Consider the following 24,214-nt stretch of genomic DNA (forward strand, 5'->3'; position numbering starts at 1 on the left):
TATACTATGAACCAAATATTGATTCAAGAAGAAATGACTCATTAAATATAAATAAATAAATAAACATTCTTCATTAAAACTATGTTTGATTAAAAACATGTTACGTAGCCATAGGGATTCGTGTTCACAGAAAGAAAATAAAGTGACCATTGTAAAACTCAAAGCTATTGTAATCTGCTGGTAAAAGTAGTCCCTTTACACCAAAATAACTGAATCATAAACTATTAAAGTCTGTTGTATTGCCATCCAGCCAACAAAGGCCAAGTCATTTTCTAACAAAGCAACGTTGCCTTGGACCTCACTGCATGGATCAGGAACTTTCCCATCTTACTGCAACTTCAATCAGCTTTCTAATCAGCTATCTGCAGGGTCAGTATTTTGGTTAATTATCTGAATAAAGAAAAGTAGAAGGACAAACAAAACGTTATTTTATATCCCTGGACAATACCTGTAAGAAATGAGAGCCCTTCCACTTAACTCAAAGTTGTCTTAGCCATTACCTTATTTTACATTGTGTCAAATAGAAAATATGTCTTCTGGGAAGAATTATGTCTAAATCCCCTGTGCTATTTTTGTTCCCAACTGGCCCTTTGTTTTTTCTATCTCTTTATATATCCCTGTGTTTGTTGTGTGAGGTCATTCCCCCTGTCTCCCCTAATCCCTCATGGTGGTCATCTTTCTGTCCCAGAGTTCATATCTAATCCATCCATGGTCCTATGCCGTAGCTGCTAACACCCTCCATCTGTCCCTGTCCTCATATAAAAACGACCCATTGTCCCGCATTACAAAGCTCTCATAATTCACGGGACTCTCCCCTCATCCTTTGTGTGCCAGTGTTTCATCCTTTTCTGCTGTGAACCCATCCTACCATCACCAAAAGGTAAAAGTATTTTTGTTACTTCTAAAACGATTGCATTTTTTGTCACTTCTTTCTATATGGAGAAAAATTAATGAATTTTCAGTATAATTCAGTGTATCTTTAAAAAATCTGTTGATTTTCAGCTTTTGTGTGCAGTTATAATAATGTTGGTTTCATCCATTATTCTGTTTTAGCGTCCTGTACCAGACGCGTGTACTCATTTAGGACTCCAAAATAGATGTAATTAAGTAACTATGAGCAGAACAGTGTGTAGTTCTCCAGTGGTGGTCATAACCTGCATACATCTTCCTGGCATAATTGCCTGTAGTATAGTCTGTACTGTTTTGTGTGGTGTTTGATGATGTCCTTGACCAAAGAATGGAACTATGAATAAAATTCACTTTCTGAGCCATAAAGATTTGCCGTAACTCATGTAATCTCCCCCTGGGTCCTTGGCTAAAATTAACCCATCAGAATTCTGTGGTTAATGCCACTATGACCTTCCATAAACTTACATGCCCCTCAAACGCCCTCTTTGTCTGGTACTTTCTCATCCTGTTGTTTCTTGCGTCTATCCCTTCTTGGGTCGATCCAGAGTGAGGGGAATCTTCCTTTTGTAATTTGATCATTTTGTACAGAATTTGCCAGACTCATGCTCGTTGGATGCTGAGAATCTCATTAGCAAAGTAGCAGCAGGGCGAGGTGTTGAAAGGACGCTTGTTTTAGATGAGCACTGCATGTGCTTGCAAGCCTTTGTCCAGAGACAGTAAATAGAGGGGTGGTGACAGCTACAGCTACATGACTCATACATTCTCTATGCTGAATGCACCATAGCTATAAAAATTTTCAAATAGTAGTTATGATATGACACTGATGTGAAAGATGAGGCACAGGGAGAGGAATCTGGCAGCGAAATGTTAATGACTGCAATCAAACAGTGTATTATAGTCATTAACTGCAATTCCTGCTACAAAAAAAAAAAAAAAATTCAAAAATTTCCAATTAAGGAAAACAAGCAAGACCGGGTACACAGCAGTTTTCTCACAAGATTACATGCTGCCTTGACCACTTACTTGACAGCCATGCAAAACAGAACTAGGTGCTTCTTGTTCTCAGAGGACAAAATGAGAAAAGAATGTCAGAAACTGGTAAAGTGCGAGGGAAATGGAAGAACCGAACAAAGAAAGTGTCAGAAATCGTATCTCACCCTGTCTCTTTGTCTGCACATTCCCACCTGTTCTCACCCCATCAGTCCTCATATGAAGCATTCAATCAGATGTCAGCACTTTGGGACAGTGGAACAATTTAGATCTGATGCTCCTTTGGCTTTGTCACTCTCTCCTGCTCTCTCATCCTCTTTCTAAAGCTATTATGAAATATTAAGCGATGTGGATCTGCTATTTTTCCTTGGACTGTCTGTCTCACTCTTGCTTTCGTTTCCTCTTTCTCTCATCCAGTTTCACCATGTCTGATGTAGAGGAGGAATATGAGTGAGTAATGTTTCCTTTTTTTCTATCATTACTGATTATCGGACTAATAAAGCTTTACATTTACTGTGATGTTTAAGCATTCATTTTCCTTTCTTTTTCTAAATGGCCTATTAGGGAACAAGCAGAGGGTGAGTAGAATTGTTCTTTATTTTTTTGCCCTCTGAAACTTTAGCTTTAGCGATTATCAGTAAATCCTTGGCATAATGTGTACCCAGAGGCCAGTTATAGATGCCTCTAGAGACCTTCGTGAGCTTCAGCTGCTTCCATTGAGCTATGCATGAGTCTGATTGGGTGCTTAGGCTTGGCACAATGCCTTTTCCTGGAAGGGTTATTATTACAGACTGATCACATGTTGCTGTTGGCATACATCCCTAACAAATGGTGTACACTTACATAATCCTATGCAAGCACTTATTTATATACACATTCATATTCTCTCCTGATTGTCCTCACATGATCTCTTGGGCACAGAATTGATATTCACTTATGTTTTCCTTTCCATCATCATCTTGTGGCTTGTGTGAGAAGCAGAGGAGGAGGAGGCTGCAGAGGATGCAGGAGCAGGTAAAATAACACCTTAAACAAGTTGATGAGAAACTAATAGGCCATACAAAAATAAATACTGATGGAGAGCAACACCAGCTGAAAAAGTGTGAAAGTTCAGCACAAAGTCGCATAACAGGAAGTGGAGCCTCAGTAACACGCTAACTGACTAACTACACTCTTGAGATTATTTCCACCAATTATGTTCATAACTGATCCTCGATAAACTAATAGAGTTCAAAAATTGGGTTCTAAGCTGTGGGGTGGTGAACCAATGAGCCTGCATTCTTTTAACTTCATTTTAAATCTTGCTTAACAGTAAATGAATATTTTGCAATAATTCAGTAATCAAATCAAATAATTTTACATGTATCCTTTTTTATTTCATGTCTTGTACCTTTGTCTTTTTGTTCTGATTTCTTAAAATATTTTTTACTTCAAATCAAAGTTTGTAATCTTGCGATTCACCGCATAACTTTTTGGTTTGGTTCCTGGCTTATAACGCTTTAATAAAGACTTAAAAAAGGGGGAAAAAATCCTTTTGGGAAAAGTATTTCTGGGAAACAAGACCACTAAATTAAACAACTCGCCACTGCAGTCAGGCAGCATTACTTCTGGTCACATCTGAATCTAAATGAACTTGAAATAATCTGTAAAATGAAAGCTGCACCTCTGCATCTTCAACCATCATTTGTGATGTACTGAAGCTTCATGGTCTTAAAAGGCATATGAAAATAAGCAACAGTTCTCTAGTTCATATTTTCATGTAATTCTCAAGTGACATGAAAGTAAACATATCTGGCTTAATGTTTATGGTAGACAAAGTACTTGAGGACTTGAAACATAATACAAGAGGAATAGAAATAGAAGAGAAGTGGATTGCTGAAATAAGTAATGATTGGGAAAATTTTATAAACTTTCTACAATATTTTTGAGTAATGTAATAATGATAAGAAAACTGATAACCTTTGATTTGGTTTTAATAATAGTATGGTAATATAAATATAGTAAAATATTGCATTGGTGTCATATTGAGACAGTAAATGCTGTTACAATGCTGCTTGAAAGTTTGTGAAACCATTAGAATTTTCTATATTTCTGCATAAATATAACCCAAAACATTGTCAGATTTTCAAACAAGTCCTGAAACTAGACAAAGAGAATCCAATCAAACAAAGGATACTTTGTCATTTATTTATCGAGAAAATTATCCAGTGTTGCACAAGTGGCAAAAGTATGTGAATATTTTCTTTCAGTGTCTAGTGTGACCCACTTTTGCAGCAATAACTGCAACTGAATGTTTCTTGAAAATGCCGATCAGTTCTGCACGACCGCTTGTAGGAGTTTTAGCCCATTCTCATCTTCAGTACAAAAACTGCTTCAACTCTGTGATGTTAGTGGGTTTCCATCGTAAGGTCCAGGCACTCGGTCCAAGGAAGGTATCCGGTGCTGGCTGAAGGTTTCTTGCACGTTCGGTCTTTTTAGCGCATAGAGTTATTCAATTTAAATCCAATTCTAATCTGACTCCATTTTAATATTTCATCTGACTCCATTTTAGTATGACCTCGAATTTAGGTTGAAAGGCAAATTGGTTGATTGTCTGTCTCTAATTATTTTTATTATTATTCTGACATTGGATTATTCTAGTTAACTCTTTACTTTATATTTACTCTTTCATTAGGAATCTATGTCGCTCAGGGTGCCCCACGACGGCCGTTCTACGTGTGCCCCACGATCACAAACTCGCCAGTCTAAACAGTAGTCAGAGGTTATGACTAATACTATTTAATAGGTTACCCATACTTACCATATTTGAAATAGTATTTTCGTTTAGTCCCCCTCAGTTACCCATGTACAACTTAGTTAAAGCTCACCACAATAATCAGCGGTTATGCTAGCACGATCTGTCTAGCCCCCCCGACAGTCATATAAACTACGTACAACTTAATTAAAGCTGAGACAATAATCAGAGGTTATGCTAGTACCCTTTGTCTAGCCCCGATAGTTAAGATTAAACTACGTACAACTTAAATAAAGCTCAAACAATAATCAGCGGTTATGCTAGCACTACCTGTCTAGCCCCCCGACAGTTATATAACTACGTACAACTTAATTAAAGCTGAGACAATAACCAGCGGTTATGACCAGTACTCTGACTAGCCCCCCATAGTTACTGCAACTGAGTACAACTTAACTAAAGTCAAGCGGTTAGCCAGAAATCTAAAACCTCACCTGATGTGCCCCATGCTCCATCTAGCCTGAGTTTTAGTATGCACTTAACCCCTGGACGCAGATTTGCGGAAACATAGCCTTCACTTAATCTACTTGAGGAAATAATTTCAGAGTAACTCAGAGTAAATCAAATGTAACAATTTATTATCAGTCAGGTAAGTATTATGCCAATTACATAGCCAATTCAGAGATATCAAATCAATACAAGACATCAAATTCTCAAAGGTGAATCTAAGAGTAAAAGAGATGCATACCTGACTTTTAGAAAAATACATAAGTATGAAGTGTGTGGACACACTTCATGCTAAGGGCTCATTCTGGCTACAGAAGGCCCTGATCCTTTTGCTGCAATCGTTTAAATACCTCAGACCAAGACAAACATCCCCCTAGATGGAGACAGTAACTAACAATAGGAATTTGCATTAACTCAGGTCCCAAGCCTGGGTGGTTTTACAACTCAATGGGAACAGGAGGTAATTTACATGGAGGACCCTGGGAAGGGGCACTCCCATTACAGTAGGCAAAATATCTCTTAACTCTTAGGATCTGTATTACCTTTTAATCAACTTTTGTAAGATTGAGACCATTGTACCAGTTGCACTGAGACATTTCAAATGATACCAGACATGACTGTTAGTTCACTTGCATTGACATTTTCATGTAATCATTTTGAGCAGATTGAGTAGAAGAAAGCATGGGGTGAAGGGATTTAAAATGAAACAAATGGCCAGAAGGGAAGGAGGTCTCCTGCACCTCCACTCTGTGGGGTGTCTCGAAGATGCCAGTGTATGTTTGTATTGTCTGTTTCTCAGGAGATCAAAGTATCTCAGGTTCTTTAATCCTTACACCATCCTATGAACTTGCTTCAGGTCCTTTTACAACATTTAGATTGGATTAAGGTCCGGACTTTGACTCGGCTGTTTCAAAAAATTTACTTTGTTCCTCTTTAACCATTCTTTGGCAGAACGACGTCTGTGCTTGGGCTCGTTGTCTTGCTGCATGACCCACTTTCTCTTGAGATTCAGTTCATGGACAGATGTCCTGACATTTTCCTTCAGAATTTGCTAGTATTATCCAGAATTCATTGTTCTGTCAATGATGGCAAGCCGTCCCGGCCTAAATGCAGCAAAACAGACCCAAACCATGATACTACCACCATCCATCTACAAAACATTTCTCCAACAGCCCTTTAGCTTGTCCACATGATCTTTAGCAAACTGCAGACGGACAGCATTGTTCTTTTAGGAGAGCAGTGGCTTTCTCTTCGCAACTCTGCCGCGCACACAATGGTTGTTCAGTGTTCTGATGCTGGACACATGAACATTATCATTAGCCAATGTGAGAAAAGCTATTAGTTGCTTAGAAGTTACCCCGGGGTCCTTTGTAGCCTCGCAGACTGTTATATGTCTTGCTTTTGGAGTGATGTTTCTTGGTCAGCCACTCTTGGGGAGGGAAACAGTGGTCTTGAATTTGTACACAGTCTCTCTGACTGTGGATTTATGGAGTCCAAACTCTTAAGAGATGGCTTTGTAACTTTTTCTACCCTGATGAGCAACAGCAACTCTTTTTCTCCTTTGTTTGTGCCATGATTCACTTCTAGGAATTTAATCAGACTGTTCTTAAAATAAAACAGCACAAAAACACACCCATATACACACCACACACACAAAAAACACCCAAATTCAACCTCAAAATAAACTCCAAACAAGAAAATTCACATATATTTTTTTACCACTCAGATATTTAATATTAGATCATTATAAATAATAAATAAAATATAAATTATAAAGTTTAGACTCTTTTGAGTGGATTCTCTAGTCAACCTGCATGAAAATCTGATGATTTTCTGGGGTTATATTTATGCAGAATATAGAAAATTCTAATACGTTCACAGACTTTCAAACACCACTGTACGTGATCCTTCTAATAAGCCTATATATATATATAATATATATATATATATATATATATATATATATATATATATCTATATTATATTATATTATGTATAATATATAGATAAATATATGTTATATATATAGATATATATATATGTATATATATATGTATGTATATGTTTACTTCCCAAGTCAAAACCTGAACAATTCTCTGTATCTGTTAAAGATTTTGATATGTTTGACATACTTTCATGTTTCAATTTCATGTTTATTTGATATTGTAGAACAGCAGGAGTATACAGAATATCAAGGTACTTTGTTGATCAAAGAGATGCACCACCAGAATGGCATGTAAAATATAAACCTTATGGAAGATTGATGTGTAATGTAACATAAAATTTTAGTACGTGTGTAAGGGCTGAGTAATATTTAATATATCGTGTAGTCAGTAGTTTTAAATATAACTCTTCATTTTAGACACGTGTATTGCACGTGTGTGTTTGTGAATATGGTGTGAAAATGTTTGGCTGCACACTGTGTGACACATTAAATATATATATTTTTTTTTCCAATTAAGAGCTATAAGAGCAGAGAGTAAATCTCATGTCCAGTTACATAATAGGAACAGTCTGAACAGTATTTTTTTTTCACACATCTAATCTATATTTATTAAATGTCTGTTTATTTTTTCTCCATGTTATTTCAACATCATCCATTGTTCTCTGTGTTTCTGTATTTTTTTTCCACTGTTAAAATAATCAGAGGAGACTCAGGAAGAAGGTGAGGGATTTTATTTGAAAATATTTTCTTTACCTATTTATCCTGAGTTCTGTGTTATAAATTGTGTTTTCCCATCCTTTGCTCATCACGGTGAAACATATGTGGCTTTTCTTTTTCATTGACATGCATGGCATATAGAATTGGTGACTAGCATTAATTATGGAATTTTTGTCATAAGTGTTAAACTAAAATGAATAAATAATAGTTCATGTAAACATGTAGTTTGTTTTGCATTAAACAATAGTTCATGTTTTTGTATTTGTTTTTGGTTTCAGTCAGTGCACACAGTTTTTGTAAACAAATAAAACAGTATAAGGACAGGTTTATGATTTATGATATGAAAACTATGCATGAATATCTGATCACATTCAACCTTTACAGCTCTTTTATGTTATCCACTACTGACATGTTTTTTTCCCCCCAAACACAGAATGTTATATTGTAATAAATCACTGACTTGAATAGCATTGGCCTGTGAACTGAAGAGGTCATGAAAGAATCCTGTGACAGCTGTGTCCTCTAGAGTGTTTCAGAGGACCAGCTTTATTAAAAGAATTTCCAGACATTTTTAAAATGTGAAAATGTCAAAAGTACATACAACAAGTGTAACTCACTATGACAAACCAAGTCAGCAAGACAAGTTACTTATTATACAGTTACTTATTGTGTGCAAATAGGAAGGGCTTTATGATTACATTTGACAACAACTTCCTTGTTTCTTTTTTACCCTTTTCTTTGCGCCTTTTTTCAGAGGAGGAAAGACCCCGGCCTAAGTAAGTGTTCAGACACTCTTTTCATCAAACCATCAGCACACTGCATTTTTCTAATGTCTTCATGCTCTTAATTACCCTAAATCTCTTGCTGATTCCCCTCTTTTACACAGGCCCATGGTTCCACAACTTGCCCCTCCAAAGATTCCCGAGGGTGAGCGGGTTGATTTCGATGTAAGTAGCAATCCACTTGACTTAAAATGAACTGCAAACTGAGAATATACAGGGTTCATTTTCCCCACCCTGCACAGTTAATGGTTATAAGGTGTGTTAAATAAAGACATGAAAACACATTGTGTGTTGTAAGCTGTTCAGACATCATGAAAATTATGGTTTACCATTTATAAGCTATATCATTTTCTCTCTCAGGATATTCACCGAAAAAGGATGGAGAAGGACTTTCTGGAGTTACAGACTTTAATTGATGTCCACTTTGAGCAGAGGAAGAAAGAGGAGGAAGAACTGATCGGTCTCAAGGAGAGAATTGTAACTCCCAGTCTTTATCACTTCATTTTTCTCTCTCTTTTATTTACCACAAAAAAACCCCTCCTTCTGTACTTACTTTTCTCTTTCCTTTGCACTCATTTTCGGCCATTCGGTCCATTAGGAGCGGCGGCGGTCAGAAAGAGCAGAGCAGCAGCGTGTTAGAGCAGAGAAAGAAAGAGACAGACAGACAAGGATTGCGGTAAATCAGAAATGAAACTAAAAACTTGGCAAATAAAATACTCAAATGCTCTCTAAGCTGTATGTGGAATTTAATACAGAATACTTGTAAGATAAAAATCGATGTGAAATGTATTATCTATGCCCTCTCATCAGGAAGAGCGTCAGAGGAAAGAGGATGAGGAGGCTAAGAAGAGAGCAGAAGACGAGGCCAAGAAGAAGAAGGTTTTGTCCAATATGGGGGCAAACTTTGGTGGCTTCTTAGCCAAGGTAAGTTACTGTTGTGTACATGTGTCTTACCTTATGAACATTAATACATGTTTGTGCATATGTATTTTTGTGTTTGTGTTGTAGGCAGAGCAGAAACGGGGGAAGCGTCTTACTGGACGAGAGATCAAGAGAAAGACTCTTTCAGAGAGGCGCTCTCCTCTTGGCATCGATAATCTGCGAGAGGATGGGTTAAGGTAATCACCCACACACACATCTAAACACAGTCGTATGTTTATCATTTGCAAGGATCTGTAACTTTACATCTAAAAGTGTGTTCCTTTTCAGACTCTCATGTTTTTTCCCCATGCTCCTTGAATTGTTTTTATTTAAGCCTGACAGTTTTGTATAATATCTGTTCCTTACTGCCACAAAACAGGCAACGAGCTCAGGAGATGTGGAACTGGATCCACCAGCTGGAGTCAGAGAAATTTGACCTCTTGGATCAAATGAAGAGACAGAAATATGAGGTGTGGCGATTTGATAAAGAACTGAGGTTTGAGAAATCTAGGTGTTGGCGGATTACTTTGTATTGAATCTGTTTAATTTGGCAAATACTAATATGTGTTCGATTGAATTAGAGGAAACCAGATGAAAAGACAAAAAGTGAAAGTACAATGGATACAGTGTGCTTATCTGAACTTTGCTTTCTTATCAACAGATTGTTGTTCTGTTGAACAGGATTTCTCATGCTCAAAAGTTGTAAGTCACATTAAGTTAATTAGCAGATTGTTTAAATGCTGAAACACACTACATGACTTTTAAAATCTGAACAGATTTTATAACACTAGGTATCATTCACTTGCCAACTTTGTAAATGGTTATAGAGAAAAACAGGGAATCAAACACTAAACAACTGAGGATCACACACACATACCAGACTTTCAAACACAGCAAACTCACTCAGAAACATGTGCCTGGTTGAAACATGTTTGATATTTTCAGACTGGATTAAATCATAGTGTGAAGCTTAAAATGAGTCATCATAGACTACACCAGGGCCGGTGGCCAAGGTGGGGCATTGCCCCGTCCAGACTTGTTACTATGGCCCCTTCCCCTTTTCTCCCCTACATTTTGCACAATATGATATCTTTTTAAAAAGAAAAAAAAAAAAGAGAAAGAAAAAACAGAGAGTATTGCACGCTTTAATGGGCGTTAGCACAAACTAAATTAATGAATTAGTTAAACATGAATTATAAATGAGATATAAATGCCCCACTCCCTGATATAAGTGCCCTGGCGCCGCTCTGGACACTGTTAAATCTGACTGGCTCTGGTTTTAATCTGCTCCATTAATCAGTGCAAAAAGCTAGCCAAAAGTTGTGTAGTGTGTTTCTAACTTAAAGGGATAGTCCACCCAACATATCTTCTTTTGTGTTTCACAGAAGAAAGAAAGTCATGTAGGTTTGGAACAACATGACAGAGTTAATGATGACAGAATTTTCAATTTTGGGTGAACCAACCCTTACTTAAGCATTTTTCTTCAATGAAAAATTAATTTGAAATGTCCATCTGTCTCGGTTATGCTCATGTTTCACCTCTCTCTTTATCACAGCAAAAAAGGCCATGGTAAAGGAAAGGTTGGAGGTCGCTGGAAATAAGAAATTGGAAAAATAGTGAAAAGACACCATGGATTTTACTTTTGACTCTTCTGACAGCCTGTGCAAAAGAATATCAGTTCTGAATGTATTCAAAACTCCTCTCAGATCTGATGTGCTTGGATTAGATTAATCACTTCTGTATTATTTTCATTCGCATGGAACATTGGATAAAAGTATCTGCTAAATTAATAAATTTAAATGAAAAATGCATCTGAATCATCATTTATTTTTTGCAAAGCAGACTGGAAACGCAACAGAAACTAATTCACTCCCAAAGGGAAGAGGAATGTATGTTGAGGAAATGAAAATAAGTTGTGTGTCATTTAAAGATGTTCGTCTTCATTCATAGTGTTTAAAACACGGCCTGAGAATCCTGTTTTCATGATGCTGCACAAAAATTGTGGTCTCCAGCTCACATGCCTCGCTATTAAATGCTTAAATCATTTCCTTCAATGTACTTTCCTACACGTCTTCTGGTCAGTTTTCATTAGGTTTGCTAAAGTAAAATGGGATGTTGTCAAGGAACCCAAAAGTTGAAACTGTTCTGTGCGTCAGACATGAAGCCTTTTGTGCAATAGTGACACAGTAGTAAAGAACAGGATGAGGGAGGATTCAGTGATGAGTGTTCACCTATATAAAATAGCATGATGCTGTAGTTCCCAGCAAATATTTGTTACAAGTGTAATTGTCAAAAGGTCTGTACAATAATTGTTAAGACTTGCTGAAGGCAATTGACAGGCCCACATTAACACTACATTACGTCTTAACAGAAGGCTAGGCTATGCTATGATTTAACATGTAATTAAATTGGTGCTACTTCACAGTAGCTTTAGGTAAAGTGAAATGTATACTGTGTTCATGTTGTATTGTTGTAAAACACTTTTGCTGCTATACTGAAGTGGGTGAAGGTAAAGATTGGTCAGTGAAAGGTTTCGTGGTGGGTGGGTCAGAGAAAGAGGCAGGGTCGCTTGTGAAATTATAGATGTGTCCTACAGAAATTATTTAAAGATGTAATTACATGCATGCTTTTTCTGACATTCGCAACCTTGTTGATCTGCAATCGCCATCTGGTGGCCGTGAGCGCTTGTTCATAACAAATAAGTAGACTAGCAAAACGTCATGTTAATAGGCTACTGCGCCTCCTGCTGGTAAGTAAATCTTAATATCTACAACGTTATAGCTGTGTGAACAAGCATGCTAATGTATACAAGCTACCCGAAGAGCCTTTGAGAAACCAGTTTAAAAATCATTCTTATACTTAGTGCTAGGCTAGTCTCAAAACAGCAGTGTTGTAGCATGACAGCAGCAAATTCACTTTCTTGTATTTGTCATGCTAATATGGATTAGCATGGTTAGAAGATAATTAATTTAAGAATAGTATTAATGTAAAACCAAAACTTACTACAATATTCTTCTACATTGGGTGAATAAGCTCTCTCAATCACGGTCCGTTGCTATCATTTTGGCTAGCTTTGCAATGCACTGATTTGCATGGTTTGTGTTAATCTTTATGTTTTGTTGTCCTTAACCAATTCATGTTTTTAACCAGTTAACTAACTTTAAAATTCTGTCTCTCTGTCTATCCCCATTCACTCTGTATGACTTTGTCTGTGTCCTTGTGTCCTTCATCCTCTCCTCACTCCCGCCCTTCACTGGCTGTAATTCCCTGCTCACATGTATGGCTTAGTCCAGCACTGCACCACAAGATTAATCCAGGCTTCCTCCTACAGCTGGACAACTCTAAATACTACTGAACACAACCAGACAACTGCTTTTGGTAGACATGTTTACATATAATAATGTCTGCCATATTGATAAATCATTTTATATGATGATGAAATATTTACCAACAATCAATGACTAGTTTTTACTCCCCAGAATTTTACAATTATAGTGTGTCTATTTGTAAAATGAAATGAAAACACGTCTTAGAATATGTGATGATGTATCCAGTTGTTGAGTTTATAGACAACTTGGTTCACAGAAGAATAAATAGACGAGGCAAATTAGGACAGTTCCCACATAGTTCCCAGATAGCAAACGTACGTCTGCAAGATGTCTGTTAAAGATCGCTTCATCTGGAAAGCATCTGCTGTGTACAAACATCTGATAGACGTCTTTAGGGTGGCATTTTTACATACATCCTACATAATAAACATCTTAAAGACATTTTCGAAACGCCTATTTGACATCTGACAGGAAACGTCCAATAGACTTATTGCAGATGAGCAAACACTAAAAAATATGTCTTGCAGACGTCAAATAGATGTCTCCATGCGGTACGTGTGCTATCAGGGTTATGGACAGAAACTTACAACACTTTCAAACAAACACACACCGTTATCATCCACATACAGACACATTTAAATAAGAAACACAATCCAGATGAACATAATATACATAACATTTATAAAAGTTACTCCTCCTTTGTTTCACAGTAAAGAAGGGTACAGGAAATAATGATGTTAATAACGTCACAGACAGAAACTCCTCAGTGGAAGGGCAGATGAAATTTAAATGATTTTGCCTGATGTGTGCTGAAAACTTTATGTTGAGGGTGGATAAGATATTTAGCGGATAGGTGCTTTCAGGGCAGCATCTACTTCCTCTTCAGGCTGAAGGGTGTGCCACTGGGCCACAGGTCGTCTGGGATTGGCCAGCATGTCTGACCAGTGACGCAGACCCACTCCACTAGCACCAAACCCAATCCAGCACTTCCCAATTGGATCATTGCTTCCCAGTTTATCATAGTCGTAGACAGTGAGCAACACTTGGATCTTCTACAGGAAGTCAGAGGAACAGAAAAATAGGTCAATACGCACTTAATCTACTTTGTTGCTTCTCATCAAACCTTTCAATTGTAAACAGATGAGTTTAGTAGACTGAAACTATTTTTACTGTAGTATTTACTTTGAAACAGTCAGATAACAGAAGCATTTAAAATTCAAGAAATTCATGATTTTGCTAGTAAAATTCACAAATAATGAAAAAGAAACTGCAAGTAACATTGAATTAAACATCAAATTCTGAAGTAGAACGACTGAAATATACTGCAACAATCTGGTTTACCTACTTCAAAAAATCTTTTTTTTACAGTGTAGTAACATTATCACTTTAAACATGCTATACAGTGAAAAGGTCGCATTTTGTGGGATTAAAGGACCAATAATATAAATCTGTAAATGTATCAGATATGCAAGAAGTCAAGGAAATGTGTTTCAAAAATGTTTACCTGAATCTGAGCGAAGGGGACTTCAAAGCTGAAGCTTTCATTGAAGTAGGGGTTCAGTGTGTTCTGCTTAACTGTCGTCTTCTTCTTCTTGATACGCTTCCCATTGTGTTGCAAAACCACTTTCACAAAAGGATCTAAGACAAAAAAGGAAAGAAAAAAGTAAGAGAGAGGCACTGTTATATGGATACAGCCAAGAAATGCAGCTTAGCACCCATGGGCGTCGGAAGCAAAAAATAAAAAAAGAATGTGCGTGGGTCCTTCCCCAGATAAATTTGATAAGAGTAGATGCCATATTTCTGTATTCTGGTGCCTTTTAATTAAACAATTGCTTTTATAGCCTAAAATGGTCACCACATACTGTACCTGGCAAGGTTTCTCAAAAATTAACACAGCAGTGACAAAAGTCTAAGTTGTTTTAAACAAAAAAGGATGAACATTCACTTAAATACTAGCTTGTTTATCGACGGTATGTGTGCACACAGCCAGACCTACCTGAGCAGCAGATATTCTAAGATGCTTTGTTTACCTTGCTGTGTCGTGGGAGTGCAGCAGGTGCAGTAAAAACACAGAATGGAGTTTCATTTATATGGACTCTGAATGAGCCAAGTGGAATGGGTTTGAGGAAGCAGCAGCGTGGAAGTCAAGGATGTAGCTAAATCGTGGAATGGAGATTAATTCATTAGGGCATTCCTCAAGAGGAATGGATTTGACTGACGGCACTCTGAAAAGTCCACAGATATATGCACTGAATTTAGAGATGACAAAAGTGGGTGGGTCCAATATCATTGGTCTTAAAATGTGGGTGGGTCTTGTCCACCCACATAGAATGGTTCCGATGCCCATGTCAGCACCACATTTCCACAGAAAAGCCAGGATATTTAAAAATAAAAAAAAAATCGTATTACTTTAAAATTAAGTCACATTTGATATGTAGAGAATCATTTCATTTTAATATAAAGTAAAACACAGAAAGTAAATGTAACTTTAACATAATAACGCTACCACACTAACCTGATAAACCACCCACATCCATCTTCTTCAGGTTCTTGGCCTCCATGATACAGACAGTCAGCTTACCAGACGTGGGCACATAGCGCAGGGAGATACAGATGTCTCCCAACTTTTCTTGCTGTTGGAGAACAAGAGGAGAGTGATTAGTTTAAAAGCATCAAAAACAGACTATGGCAGCCGATGAAAAAATAAAACAGCCAAGGAAAGCCTTACTTCCTCCTTCTGTCCTCCGACCAGGTCTTTCCATTCGTGTATGGGCTGGGCCAGGTCAATGCTGTTCATAGGGATTTTGATCTCTCCAATTACATCATGTTTACCGAAGCGGTCAAAGTCAAACACCTGCAGGACCAGAGTCTGTCCCGCTAGATCATTAAAGGGGATCTAGAAACAGAAATAAAAAAACATGTTGCATGAATGCCTGTATGAATACTGACCTAGTATCATTTATGCAAAGAAAATGTATTTGCTTTGTTTAGAAAAAAAAGGTACTTGGCACTTATTCTACTGTGAAATTAAGATAAAGTGTATGACAAACTGTCTTTAAGCTATTCCCCAAAAAACACACGTTTATAAGAAAGCCGCAATACCTTAAACATGAATGTCTCATTGAAAACAGGACACAGATTCTTGCGCTGGACCTTGGTTTCAAACTTTTTCTTCTTGTCTGGTAGCATATAAACTTTGACGTATGGGTCAGATGTTCCACCCATATCCATGGCAGCGAGGTCTTGGGCTTGCAAGATACCGACAATGAGCTGAAGGTTGTTGAAGAAAAGGTTGTGGGTCAGGTTTTCAAAATCAAGTAGCTAGTCGCACATTTTTAGAATAGCATTTATAGCATTATTATTTATTTTTATATTGTTCATTTGTGTAAAAAATAATTCACTTTCAACCAACCTGATTGTCAGTGAAGTTATAATCCAGAGTGTATTCCAACTTGCCATAATATTCTTTCTCTCCCTCGCCCTCTCCTTCTTTAGGTTGTTCCTAAGTATGGACAGTATACATTTAAAATACTTAAGCAAATCCTTAAGCCAAACATTACCCATTTCTTTTTAACATTTAGATTAAAATGAATAATCTGACAGCTCTAGATCTGAAAGAGCTTCATTTCTCTCTGAATACTATGGGCTTAACATGGTTTAAATTTTCAGGCTCTCCTACCTGGCCTGCTTCTTCCTCTCCTTCCTTTTTCATCCTTCTTCGTCCTCCCTTCCTCTCTCGGACTTTTTTAGTTTTTTTCTTCCCTCCCAAGCACTTCTTATAGACACAGAAAGCAAAGCAGCCAACCAGGGCAAGCACGACCACAACTATGGCACCAATAGCCCACATGGGCACTGTGCAGAGGAAAAAGAAAGAAAGTTAGAGAGAGAGAGAGAGAGAGAGAGAGAGAGAGAGAGAGAGAGAGAGAAAAACCAATGATCATCATTTCATCTCTGTTAGTAAAAAAGACAACTTCAACCAATTACACACTTTCTGCTGAACAAATAAGTAGATGGATAGGTGGATGGAGGACTGACAGAAAAAGACTTTGGAAAATTGGAACTTACTTTTGATCTTGGGGTCTGTTGATGGAATAGATAAAAACATGAAGAATGCAGATGGAAGTGGAAAAAATGAAGGAATTAATTGATCACGCACACACTTTTATATATATGTATATACAAATACAAATATATACAGTTTAATGGGAATGTGTGTTTTGTAATGATAATATGATGAAATATGAATGATCCCGGCTGGCACCCGACATCAATTTAATGTCAGAACGACATTGGACCCATTGTGGCTGAAGATGAAAATCAGGTTGATATGAAAAACCAACATTTGAGAGCCATTATTATTTTTTTTTTTACTTAATACCATGACTAAACCAATAAAATATCACTGTCTAATGACATTTTACATTGTGTGGATGTTAAAGGGACAGTTCACCCAAACATGAAAATTCTGTCATCATTTACTCACCCTCATGTTGTTCCAAACCTGTGTTTTGGAATTATTTCTTCTGTTAAACACAAAAGAAGATATTTTGAAGAATGTTGGTAACCAAACAGTTTCTGGTCCCCATTGATTTCCATATATATACAGTATATATATATATAATAATAATAATAATAATAATAATAAAATTTTTGTCCATACTATGGAAGTCAAAGTGGACCAGCAAGTGTTTGGTTACCCACATTCTTCAAATTAAGAAAATATGATACCCTCTCAACAGAAGAAGGGAAGTCATACAGGTTTGTAACAACATGAGGGTGAGTAGATGATGACAGAATTTTCATTTTTTGGGTTACTATACCTTTACGATTATAACTTTTAACAAATGTTGGGTTTGGGTACTATATTTTACAACTAAATGTTGGTGTTGGACGTTAATATGATGTTGGCATGAGACGATAACTTAAAAGTTAGCATTAGATGTTGTCCTGACATCATCACCAATGTCAGAACCTACATTCAGCTGAATATTCATGTCTCACAACGATGGTGGCCTCATGGAATAGTCATGTGTGGTGTATTGACATATAATTATTACTTACTAGGTAGATGGCCAAGCTCATTAAAAAACTTGTTCTTCATATTTATGAAGTTGTGGGAGTGGTGAGAGGGAGGGGGCAGAGGGGATGGAGCAGGTTTGGGCTCCTCCTCTGATTCTGCTGCCCTCTGCACACGATGCTGCATGCTGACCAAACGCATGGCTGATCAGCTAGAGACATAAAACAAGACTGTTACTGTCCTGACATAACCTACATAAACTAAATGCCCCAAATCACATATATTGTATAGCTCGGTCTCGCATCCTCTGAAGAATTCATTTAATGTGCCTCTTATATATATATATATATATATATATATATATATTTATATACATAGATAGATATATAGATATATAGAATACGCTCCTTTTCATTCCATCCCCCACCCCTCTTTCTTTAAAGCTGACACTATCTCCCTTCTGACCTCTCTCCTGTGTGTGTCTGGTGTGTCTTTTGATGGACTAAGCTCTGATGCTAGAGCTCAGCATGTCCATTATTAATCCTGGAATTTAACATATCAAAACAGAACCATGCACGTGTAATGCCCATGTGTTCAAACACTATGTGCTCAAAAACTCTAATATTTGTCATACACATTAACACACAATAGTTATGTTTACACCTGCCCTACTCTGTTGAACTGACCCCTTGTCACTATCAGCAGATGCATAACAAGATTAATTGGCAAAGCTAATCCAGAAATCCTTGGGTTTAATTAAATTAGGAACAGGGCCCTCCCACTCCACTTTCACACCTACACAGCCAACGGCATCTTTTCAGCAGACCGCTATGAAAGACTAAAGACTTCAGGAAGCCACTGCTCTTAATTGTATATAAGAACATGTTGAGCATCAAAGTCACAGTTGGATTTATGAGGGCAGGACTTGATGATTCTCTTCCTGTATCTTGATAACCTGTCAGCCACATGGACTGACCACAACGAGGAAAGACGATGCACATAAACCTTTTTGTTAGTCACAATTAAAAAATGTAATTCTTCATTTTCTCTATTGACCTATATATATATATATGTGTGTGTGTGTGTGTGTGTGTGTGAAGAGTTCATTTGCAAAAAACAGATAACTTATTTTTTTAACAATTCTCAAAAATCATGTTTTTTCATTGTGCATTCCAATTAATCTCAATCAAATTGCAGTTGGATTATTTTGATTAGGTTAAAAAAATAACTAAAATTACATCTAACACAATAAAATACAATAAAAACATGGTCACATAAAAAAAAAAAAAAAAAATTTAAATGGAGTGATCTGTTTTGGCAAATAAACTCTTTATATATTGTATATACCTCACCAATAAAATGGTTAAAAAATACTTTGAGAATGATTTAAGATTGATATATCAAGATTATTTTTACATCCTGGTGGTCACTTTAATATAATTTCCTTATATATTTTTCTGTCATTTTTAATTGATTTTTCACCCATTAAAAATATTATTTACATTTGTTAGTGTGTGAATTTTTTTAAACATGTAAAGTCATTTGATTCATATAGTAGTTCTTAGCTGTTTTTCATATTTAGTATTCTGACATCTACAAAATATATACACAGTAGTTCCTATACACAGTCTCCAACATAAAAAAGTTTTTGTACATTAGTTTTTGAATGAATTAAACGTGTGTAACATTTATTTTATAACGCGTGCAACAGAGGGTTGAAAAAATTAAGTGATTTCTTCTAATTTCTCATCTTTTCAATAAAAAGCAGATACCTTGAAAGTGTGTAATCTGAGAGTTCAGAAAGTATAATTTGTGTCATTTGCTGACACAACTGCACTAATCTGGCTAAAGAAGGCCTGTCGCTCAGTGCGTCACAGGACATCAGCCGGCGTCATACGGCCTTGTTTTTCTTTCCTTCATCTCTACTTTGTCCACCAGTGGTCAGAACTGCTGTATTTTAGGATTAACTAAATCTCATCCAGTCAAAAAAAAAAAATATATAATTAAAAAAATAAATAAAACATTCTTAGTTCTACACAGTTGTCCAAGACTGAAGAGCATTTACGCATATAGGCTAAGCATCAATTAAGTCGAGCAAAACTCATCTGCTTGAGAGTCTTAAAGAAAAGATTTAGGTTACTGTTATACAAAATGTAGAGAACAGAAAATTACTATACATTTCTATATATATATATATATATATATATATATATATATATATATATATATATATATATATTTTTTTTTTTTTTTTTTTTTACTTATAAATGAAATTGAATGTAAATGGTCTTTTTCATTTAGCTTGTCTGTGGACTGTGTTGTAGCTTATATAGTCTCCATGAATTTAAATATTTTAAATGCATTTGTCTTTTTGCTGTTCACTCAAACTACATTGTGACACATTTTCAAGTAGTTACAACTATTTCCATTAAGTATCTTAATTAATATGATGCTATAAAATTGCACAGGCTATATTATATAATAATCAATAACTAGAAAAGTTTAAAATCATTTCAAATGACACTGCTTGACATGTACATCGATTCCAAGATAGTATAATGTTTACAGGAATAAGTGGAGCCGATAAGCAAACAATAATCAAACTTACCTGATGATGTGCTTCTGATCAAACTCTCTTATAAAGACAGAAATCAGTGCTTTGTTTAGGACAGTTACGCAGCAGTCCTGTCACACACTGCTCTTGCTCTTATCGTCTGTCTCTCTCTCTCTCTCCTCACAAAGCGCATTTGAAGCGCCAAACCCGCTTTCACTTGGATTAATCGTGCTCTCCCTTCTGTTCGCAATTATGTGCCCTGGGTTTTCTCGTGTGACAGTCTTATTTCATCCACGTCTTACGCTCGTTTATCAGTTTGCTAGTATCCCATATAATCTCCTGCATGCTGTTTATCCGATTCTAATTTCCAGTATAACTTTCGTTCAGTGACCCTTCTGAATCGGATTAGTCGGTGGTTCTCTGCTGCTAATAATAGGCATGATTGAAATGACATAAGGAGGCTGTAAACTTTGTTCATTGGTCATGACATGAGGACAAAGCTTCACCAATAGTTGACGATTACTGAGATATATGGAAAAAATAAATATTCAGTTGAACCACAACGGGCCTTGGTCCTTCAGTGCTTATGATCAATAGGCCTACGGAGGAAACAGCATCCTCATGTGGTAAAATGAAATACTACAACTGTAGTGGATATTTAGATTTATTCATTTAGCAGACTACGAAAAGGTTGCAAGTTAGTATTTAGTATTTTCTCTCCGTATAAAATATTAAGTTGCACAAAAAATTCAGATAAAGCCCGATATAATAATTACAGCCCACTAAATGTGTCCTGCAATTTTAAATAAAAAAAATAAATGGTTATTAAGCTCAGAATTTTTATTTAAATTCGCCAGGTCAGTCACTGCATATTCAGCAAGAAAGCATTGCTTGAAGACAATCACAGGATGACTAGCTCATGACTAGTTCCTCTTGGTAACTGTCTTCAGAGTCCTGACTGATTAGAAAAGTACAGTGAAGACAGGTCACAATTACGAAGCCGTTTTGTACCAAAAATTGCCACTTGAATGCTCTTTCTGTGTCCGCAACAACAGGAAACTCCCAGGAGCTGACATGGATCTGTGTCTCTGTGACTCAGCATTTTGTCTCTCATGGAAGATGCATGAATTTGTAACCTGCAGCTTACTAGGTTAAACATGTGAAACCATCAGATTGTTGTAGTGAACCATATTATACTATATTTAATTTGTTTTTTTCTTGTCTTTTTGGGTCTATTGTTACAAATATTTCCAATGTGATAAACTATCAGTAGCCTTTACAATAGGATATGTTTAATTAATCTAAACTAAGCGTTATAAAGAGGTTTAAGGAGGTTATTTGAAAAGTCAACGAGTGTAGCTTTAGGTTACCTGCTATTGCAATATAAGAAACAAGACTATATGCTACTGTATTTGTGGTCTCTTAAACTGTTGTTTTTCTTCTCGCTAAAGAACTTGCACTGTTAGCTCTGAATCCTCTTTTGCTTGTGTTGTTTGTAATTAGTTGATCTTAACTTTACATTGTTCTTTCAGTGATTGTTCAGTCAATGTAACAATGATGAGTGCTGCACAAATTGATAAACAATGCTGGATGTCCCTTTGTGCACACCATAGCTGAGGTAATCAACATTTAAGTAGTGATTATAAAACTTTTTCACAACCCATGTGCTAATGCCAGTAATGCCAATTAAACCTAATGGGCTCCAGTGTTGTTTGGCCCATGGCATTCTCAAAATATCATCTTTTGTGTTCCTTAACATTACTATGAGTAAATCTAACATTGTATTCTTTTAGATATATGTAACCTATCTTATGTTAATAGCATGGGTCAGGAAAATAAGATCAGCATCAAAATACAACCCTTGATTAATCTGATCATAATGATTACATAACAACATTATACTTATTCTTTGGGAGCTAGACTTTTCTGTTCCAGAAGTGCACATTCTGGATATGACATATAGACCACTTGATGCTCGCAATCTCACAATTTTAAATAAAACAGAAGTCGATTCAACCCAAAATGTTTTTTCATCAAATTCACTATAGGTTAAAACCAAGTGTACACTCAACAGGTAAGGCTTGATGACCAAATTAAGAAACAAGATTACATTTTAGAAAGTGACATTTACTAGATGTAACCATATAATGTCTCAAGCTTTAATATTGCATAAGAGCCTTTTGATAACATCAGCTTGATGATTTATGCATGTAGTACAGCTGGAGGCTTTGCAGCATGTAGATAGTCTGCATTTAACTGTCCAGTAACATTTAACTGAAAGTAACATCTAAGATGACAGATTGCTGATGTGATTGCTATCCAGTCTGTGTAGATTACATCAAGAAGAGTTACTTACTGATTTAGGTTTCATTCACTTTCCATTTGTCAGGTGGAAAAATCAATGTGGGTTTAGGAATATGAAATGTGGTGCAAATATGCTATATCTGAGAAGATCCTGTGTAGCCTCTTTGCACTATTCTAAACCTTATTTGCAATGAAAGGCACTCAATTCTATGTAAAACCGTCTATAATTCACTTAAGTTAAGGCGATGACTTAATTAAGTGAGGTTGCCATTCTTTGTGTAACTATTATGCGAGTCAGTATATTTATGTAGCATTCTGCTGACAGTTAAAGTAGCTGTAATTTCTTTTAAACTGTAATTTGATGTAACTGAATATTTAATCTGATAACCGTTGTAATAAAATGAGAGTATGTATTTATGGTTACTGCATTCATACAATAAAAATGATGTTCAAACTTGAACTCACATTACTTCAGTATTATTTAAACAGTTATGAAAGAAAACATCAAAATATTTTGAGTGATGGCAACTTATAATAAAATTATGTAGCATAAACACACATTTTTAAGCTGATTATTCAAAAAGAAAAAAAAGTGATTGAGTTGTAACCAGTTAATATATTTTAGTTTAAATAAACGTTTAGTATTTAGTAACTTATTTATCATGTAAATGTAATAAACAAGTAAGATACTTATCACTAGCATCAGCGCAGCCGTTCAGAGCAGTCGACATGTTTGTCACCCACAGTTTAACCATGAGCACTACTTTTCACCTCCATGGTAACCACAAAAACATAATAGAAACTCTTTTAAATGTTAATACCATTTTCCTATTACAGGAATGTTTATGGAAATGTTACATACAGGTAAAGTATTTTATATTAGTTTAATATGAGCCAGTTTAGAGAAAACAAATCAATAAACTGTGCATTTAATAAAATATTGAGGTAAACTATCAATTTGTGTGATATCAATACATTATTCATGATGATACTCACTTTTCATGTTACATAATATGCATTTGTCAGCAGTAACAAACCGATAAGACTTTGCAACCTCAGCTAATATCTCATAGAGTTGTGTTCGTTTTAGATGCATTTTAGTGGCCTTTTTTATCCTGTGGAGATGAGACTAATAATGTTTTAGCTCAATCAATCAATCAGTCTTTTTTTTTAGTTATGACAACTTACAATGAAATGGTTCAACCAACAAATTACACTGAGTTAGAGTTAAATTTAGTTAAACTTTTTAAGCTGATTACAAAAAAAAAAAAAAAAAAAACAGTTCCTCCAACTAATTGAGTTGTAGGCCTGAACTAGCTTATCTTAAATATTTCAGGTATTTCAGTTTAAATCAACATTTAGTGCAGCACATGCTAAATATAACTTATTTAGCGTGTAGATTTAATGACGAAATCAGATATTACTTGTTACTGGCATTAACACAGTCATTGCTCATAGAGTCGATGTGTTTACCTTCAGGTATAATCATCCACAACTTAACCTTGAGC

At 36.0% G+C, this 24,214-nt stretch overlaps 2 protein-coding genes across 8 annotated transcripts; one reads left to right on the forward strand and one right to left on the reverse strand.

Annotated features, from left to right (window-relative positions):
- The first annotated feature begins 682 nt into the window (after nucleotides 1-682).
- tnnt1 (troponin T type 1 (skeletal, slow)) lies at nucleotides 683-11,310 on the forward strand. 6 transcript variants are annotated; one of them, XM_042724262.1, is made up of 15 exons: nucleotides 683-880; nucleotides 2,317-2,349; nucleotides 2,464-2,477; nucleotides 2,878-2,913; nucleotides 7,307-7,333; nucleotides 7,785-7,802; nucleotides 8,554-8,575; nucleotides 8,686-8,746; nucleotides 8,942-9,058; nucleotides 9,180-9,257; nucleotides 9,392-9,505; nucleotides 9,590-9,699; nucleotides 9,882-9,972; nucleotides 10,164-10,204; nucleotides 11,058-11,310. In XM_042724262.1, exons 2-15 carry the CDS (start codon nucleotides 2,324-2,326, stop codon nucleotides 11,101-11,103), a joined length of 801 nt encoding a protein of 266 aa, XP_042580196.1. In that variant the 5' UTR covers nucleotides 683-880; nucleotides 2,317-2,323; the 3' UTR covers nucleotides 11,104-11,310. The 6 variants fall into 6 exon arrangements, with proteins under 6 accessions (XP_042580196.1, XP_042580202.1, XP_042580210.1 ...); XM_042724268.1 differs by having other exon boundaries at nucleotides 2,881-2,913; XM_042724276.1 differs by lacking the exon at nucleotides 7,307-7,333 and having other exon boundaries at nucleotides 684-880.
- A 1,731-nt stretch (nucleotides 11,311-13,041) lies between these two features.
- Nucleotides 13,042-20,946, reverse strand: syt5a (synaptotagmin Va). Of its 2 annotated transcripts, XM_042724240.1 has the most exons (10): nucleotides 20,457-20,945; nucleotides 17,893-18,059; nucleotides 16,897-16,911; nucleotides 16,511-16,683; nucleotides 16,244-16,333; nucleotides 15,934-16,101; nucleotides 15,560-15,727; nucleotides 15,347-15,464; nucleotides 14,336-14,469; nucleotides 13,042-13,883 (listed from the first exon to the last, which is right to left on the reverse strand). In XM_042724240.1, the coding sequence occupies exons 2-10, from the start codon at nucleotides 18,047-18,049 to the stop codon at nucleotides 13,674-13,676; spliced, it is 1,233 nt and encodes a 410-aa protein (XP_042580174.1). In that variant the 5' UTR covers nucleotides 18,050-18,059; nucleotides 20,457-20,945; the 3' UTR covers nucleotides 13,042-13,673. The 2 variants fall into 2 exon arrangements, with proteins under 2 accessions (XP_042580174.1, XP_042580182.1); XM_042724248.1 differs by lacking the exon at nucleotides 16,897-16,911 and having other exon boundaries at nucleotides 20,457-20,946.
- Nucleotides 20,947-24,214: the final 3,268 nt, after the last annotated feature.

This window comes from Cyprinus carpio, chromosome A3, assembly GCF_018340385.1.
Source record: "Cyprinus carpio isolate SPL01 chromosome A3, ASM1834038v1, whole genome shotgun sequence".
Lineage (NCBI taxonomy): Eukaryota > Metazoa > Chordata > Actinopteri > Cypriniformes > Cyprinidae > Cyprinus > Cyprinus carpio.